This window comes from Lactuca saligna, chromosome 4, assembly GCF_052625555.1.
Source record: "Lactuca saligna cultivar CGN05327 chromosome 4, ASM5262555v1, whole genome shotgun sequence".
NCBI lineage: Eukaryota > Viridiplantae > Streptophyta > Magnoliopsida > Asterales > Asteraceae > Lactuca > Lactuca saligna.
Window position 1 is genome coordinate 42,966,098 of NC_136420.1, and position 6,126 is coordinate 42,972,223.

A 6,126-nucleotide genomic window follows, 5' to 3' on the forward strand; every position below is an offset into this window, starting at 1 on the left:
AAAGAAAAATGAAAACTAAATTCATTAAGGGTATAAGAGTCATTTTAGTTTGGATAGGGACTAAAAATGCAAGCAAACTAGCTCAAAAGGACCACCAATCCAAAAAACTCGTGGTTTGGATCAAAACCCCAAAAAAATACATATAAGGATATTTTTACAAATTTGTCTTTTCTATATGGGAATATGACTTATCAAGGTAATTAACTTTTCGGTATATTCACATCTAGGTAACTATCTTTTTTTTGTACATATGTAGGTAACAAACTTTTTGGAAGTGTTCACATATGACCATTATGACCTGCTATAGCAGGTTAAATCCTAGATGTGAACTCTTTCAACAAGTTTGTTACTTAGATGTGTACAAAAAAAAATAGTTACCCAAATATGAACAAAATAAAAATTAAAAATTAAATTACATGAATGGTCCCTATGGTTTGGGGGAATTTGTGGTTTTTGTCCCTAATTTATTTTTTTAACTTAAATGCTCCCTACTATTTATTTTTGTTGCGCGTTTGGTCCCCGTCTTACCTAAAAATACTATTGTGTCCTTATTAATTTATTTTTTTAATTAATTTTTTTTATCTATGTTTATTTTTTACATATTTATAAAAATTAATATACCACACATATTTGTATCTCATCGGATGATCCCTACTATCTATTTTTTAATTAATTTAATTTTTTAACTCGGATGGTCCCTACTATTTAATTTTGTTACGAACTTGGTCTCTGTCTTACCTAAAAAGACTATTGTGCCCTTATTAATTTTTTTAATTAATTTTCTTGTTTGTGTACTTATGCTTTATATGTTTAAGAAAAATTAGTAGACCTCACATATCTGTATCTCCTCACCATCCCATCTTTCATCATTCTCAACTTCTATTTATTTTTCATCTTTAGTGATATCGACGTCTTCATCATCACTTCTTTTTTCGGCCCTTCAACTCCGTCGAAACAACACTACAACCCACTAAATATGAAGAGACAGTAGGTTATGGTGTTGGTTCTCCAAAGTTGAAGTACCAAAAAAAAAGGACGGTGAAGACGTTGATGTTACTAAAGATGGAAAAGAAATAGAAGATGGGGAGGATCAGAGATGAGATGGTGAATGGTAAGACTCAAATTAAATTTCTCAAATGTGGTTTCAGATTTACGGTGATAAGATACATATATTTGGGGTATATTAATTTTTTTATAAAAAATAAATACATAAATAAGAAAATTAATTTAAAAAATTAATAAGGGAAAAATAGTATTTTTAGATAAGACAAAGACCAAACGCGTAACAAAAATAAACAGTAAGGATCATCCAAGTTAAAAAAAAAAAAAAATTAATTCAAAATAAACAGTAGAGATCATCCGATGAGATACAAATATGTGTGGTCTATTAATTTTTTTAAATATGTATAAAATAAACACATAGATAAGAAAATTAATTAAAAAAATAAATTAATAAGGACACAATAGTATTTTTAGGTAAGACGGGGACCAAACGCGCAACAAAAATAAATAGTAGGGAGCATTTAAGTTAAAAAAAATAAATTAGGGACAAAAACCACAAATTCCCCCAAACCATAAGGACCATTCATGTAATTTAATTTTTAATTTTTATTTTGTTCATATTTGGGTAACTATTTTTTTTTGTACACATCTAAGTAACAAACTTGTTGAAAGAGTTCACATCTAGGATTTAACCTGCTATAGCAGGTCATAATGGTCATATATGAACACTTCCAAAAAGTTTGTTACCTACATATGTACAAAAAAAAGATAGTTACCCAGATGTAAACATACAGAAAAGTTAATTACCTTCATAAATCATATTCCCTTTCTATATCAAACCTTCATCTTTTATTTTATGGAAAGATAGTTACCCAGATGTGAACATACAGAAAAGTTAATTACATTCATAAATCATATTCCCTTTCTATATCAAACCTTCATCTTTTATTTTATGATTAGCCCTTATATTATAAATATATATTAAAATAAATTTTGTTGTTTTCTCCCTTGTGACGCAATTTTCTCCTTTGGTACAAGGGGTGGGGTGTCCCTGTTTCTTTAATTCCAGACCCCAAAACTCCAAACTCCAAAACCATTTTTTATTTGTGAGTTGTTTCTCATCTCTCTCTTTCTTTCTTATCTCTCTCGGTGAACTCGAACAATTTTATTCTCAAAAGAAAATCACAAAAATGTCTTCTCCTACCAAACGCAGAGAGATGGACTTGATGAAGTTGTAAGTTCTTTAATTTCGCTATTTGGATTTAAAATCAATTATATATCATACTTTATGCTTTTTTAATCTTTTCGGAATTTGTTTATACAACAAAATTAATTTCCCAACCGATTTACTATGAACTAGGATGATGAGTGATTACAAAGTGGAGATGATCAATGATGGGATGCAAGAGTTTTATGTGCATTTCCATGGACCTGCTGACAGTAAGTTCTACTTTTTTGTCCTTTACGTTTCCATTTTTTTTATGCTTTATGATCTTAGGTTTCGTGGGTACTGTTGAATTAAAGCTAGATTCAAGTAATACGAACAGGGTTAGATGAGATTTTGACTTGCTTTTTTCTAATTTTTGAACAAAATTTTCATCTATATGATTTTGGTCCTTGTTTATTTTCTTTTGTTTTTCACGAAATTTAGCTAGATAAAAATTTACTGGTCTGTATCTCTGTGTACATATGAACAGGGTTATATTATATTTTGATCTTTATTCCCTAATTTTTTTGCTTAAATTTTGGCTTTTTATGATTGGAGTTATTTGAATTTGAGTCTTATTGCATTTGGGAATCGTTATCTCCAAATCAGAAGCCGCTTTTCAGCTTTTGACCTTCTTCTGTCAAACGAAAACATTTGAAGATCTCAAAAGACATAAAACATGTTCATATATAGAAGAAGAAAAGGAATATTTTATGTTCGTTTGGATTAATTATTTTTCTTCTCAAATATAATCATGAATTATACAGGTCCATACCATGGAGGTGTGTGGAAGCTACGGGTTGAACTTCCAGATGCTTATCCTTATAAATCTCCATCCATTGGCTTTGTTAACAAAATTTATCATCCAAATGTAGATGAAATGTGAGTGTGTGATCTTAAAATCATTAGGTTGAAAAATCCAATTCATGATCTTGTTTTCGTTCAAGATTATCATAATTTGATTTTTTTTCAGGTCTGGTTCAGTTTGCTTGGATGTGATTAATCAAACATGGAGCCCCATGTTCGGTAATATACAACATACATACTTTCTTTGTTTCATTAAAATTACAAAAAGAAAAAACTTGAGTCACCAATTTCAACTTTAACCCTTTTTATTTTGAGATGTAATAAGGAAATTACAGTATGTTCATTTTGTGACACTGATTTTGATATATTTTAGTATCTTTCTTTTTTTTGATAGACTTGGTGAATGTGTTTGAGGTGTTCCTTCCGCAACTTTTGTTGTACCCAAATGCTTCTGATCCATTGAATGGAGAGGCTGCAGCTCTTCTGATGCGTGATAAATCTTCTTATGAACAAAGAGTCAAAGGTATGCAAATTCGCCCTTAACTTTAAGTATGATTTAGTCTTTCTTCATGTTATATGCATGATGCCAAAAGCTTAAAAGTCCTAACTTTTTGAATAGTCCTAGCTGTTTACATATTTGCCCTTTCTTAATTCTTCTTTCCATTTTCCAATGTGTGGCATCATTTGCTCAAATATTTTCATAGACAACATATAATGGGGGAAAAAGGGAATAGGGCCTAACTCCATGTCTCTACTTTCTTTTTGAAAATTTTGAATTCTTGATAACTGTCAATTGTGTTGTACTTCAAAAATAAATAGGGCCCAAGTCCATTTCCATACTTTTTTTTTTTGATTTCTTGATATTTTGTAGTACTTGAAAGATAGAAAAGCAAAAAAGTAAAGAAGTGAAAAAAGTAATACTAAAAGCTCATCTCTTCTCTATGAATTTAAAAGCCTTTTGATTTTTGATGTGTTTTATTTTTGACTTGTAACATTTAGAACTTTGAGTAATTGTGGTTGTGGTGCATATTCAAATGTTGGAAAATCATCACACTTTGCATTTTCCATAGAGGCTGCTTACATAACTCATTGATTTCTACTTTTGAGGTCAAACTTACTACATTTGACTTTTGATATTCAAGTGATGATAATATACAAAATTCACAAGAAATAATTAATTATCATAGTATTTGTTATTGAGACTTGGTTAATATCAATTTTCTATCAAAAAACTTACAATGATGTAGCAATTACCAAGTCAAAGATCGGCTTGTTTGACCTAAAAAGTCAACTGTAGCACTTTGTTTGGGAATATAGCTATAAATAGAATAACATGTACACCGTGCATTGAAAGTTGTACATTGAATAGAGTACTGCGAGAAGTATGCAAAGGCGGAAGATATGGGTGGTCTTCCGGAAGAGCAATCGAGCGATGAGGAGCTGACCGAAGATGAATATGACTCGGGAGATGATGACATGGCAGCGGGCCCCGTGGACCCGTAGTGTACCCAATTGATTGATTGGTTTAAGTTGTCGGTATTTATTTGTATATTATGGTTTAGTTGTTCAAGTTGTGTTTGTAACGTTGTCGTAAAAAAGGGAAGGGATGAAAAATGAAAATCCTAATCCCACTGTTATTTTCATCTCATGTACATAAATTTGCTGGTTTTCTTCATGTATTGTGTGGGTAATTTGCTTTATATATGTAGTGTGATTTATGTTTCTCATATTGGTCATAGGATTGGTTAGTGGGGTCGCCCAAAGGTGGGATGCATTTTTTTTTAACGTCTTTCGGTTTGTTTGCATGACTTTTGCAAGCTAAAATAACTAAATTGAGTGTGTTGTAGTGTTCAGGCAGCCGATTTACATGTTTTTACCAATATTTTGCAGGGGAGTGGATTTCTTATTAGTTTATGTTATGGTAACAAACTGATATATATATATATATATATATATATATATATATATATATATATATATATCTGGTTGGTAAAAATCTATTTCATTGTGAAAATTAATACAAACATGATATAACTGTGGTAAAAATTGATTTCATTGTAAAAACGCTTAAGAACCTATAGCTTCCTTGTACAAAGCAGAGTATATTACCAGAATGGTAGGTAATTGGGTCCAATTTTTTCAATGTTGTGATTGGGTGTATCCACCAATGGTGAATGTCATTTCATTACCATAGATAAACACTAAAAGGTTTGTATATTTACCACTATATCCCTCTTATTTTTTTATTATACTACCACTAAAAGGTTGATATATTTACCACAAAAATACTCAACCACTAGCCATCACAAACACCCTAGGATGGTGTTCATATTCGTGGTTCGTGGCCACGTAGACCACGAATATCAAATGGTCTAATGGCATTTGTTTCGGAGGTATTCACTTCATCTTTATTTTTATATTTGTCTTGTCTTTTTAAACTGACTTATTTTTTCTCCCATATTTTATTTTTCAATCTTTTTTTTATAATTTTATATTAATAAAGAGGTCATGAGTCTAAAACTTATAACACGATAAATAAAAACCGTTAATATTGTTGAATTTCAGACTTAATATTTAAACAATCTGATAATTAGTATTATGAACTAATAACAAATTATTTAGTATCGATAAACAAACGAGTGGATAGATAATATTTATAATTAAATATTCAAAACGTTTTCATAAGAGCAAACAATTATCGAAGATTAAACGTTGAGATGCCGTTGATAATAAATTAAATTATTATTAATTCAATTACCGAGTTTCATCCAGAAACCAAATCGATCTTTTGCGGTCAAATTTGATTAATAAGAAACGGGTAAAAGCAAACTGTCTAGTTATCCGGCGAAATTAAAAGACGAAATAGTAAAGTAAAACCAACATCGTAGTTCTAGATCCTTGGTCGGTAAACGACTTCATGGAAGAATTTCATGTCCTTAAAGGTTTTTACGTCGCTCTAGGGATGTAAGCTTCAGCATAAATACCCAGGATGTGATTCATTTTGTTCTTCGTTCCAACAACTATGGAGGAATAAATGCAAATTGATTATGGAAGAAATTGTGTGTGTATATATATATCGAGAGAGAGAGAGAGAGGTCAATTTTTTTCGT

The 6,126-nt window shown here is 30.4% G+C and overlaps 1 protein-coding gene across 1 annotated transcript; it reads left to right on the forward strand.

The window, feature by feature from the left end:
- Positions 1-2,070: 2,070 nt before the first annotated feature.
- Positions 2,071-4,738, forward strand: LOC145041702 (ubiquitin-conjugating enzyme E2 5-like). Its single transcript, XM_078989852.1, has 6 exons — positions 2,071-2,236; positions 2,363-2,442; positions 2,977-3,091; positions 3,183-3,235; positions 3,411-3,539; positions 4,386-4,738. Exons 1-6 carry the CDS (start codon positions 2,193-2,195, stop codon positions 4,517-4,519), a joined length of 555 nt encoding a protein of 184 aa, XP_078845978.1. The 5' UTR covers positions 2,071-2,192; the 3' UTR covers positions 4,520-4,738.
- The last annotated feature ends 1,388 nt before the right edge of the window (positions 4,739-6,126 follow it).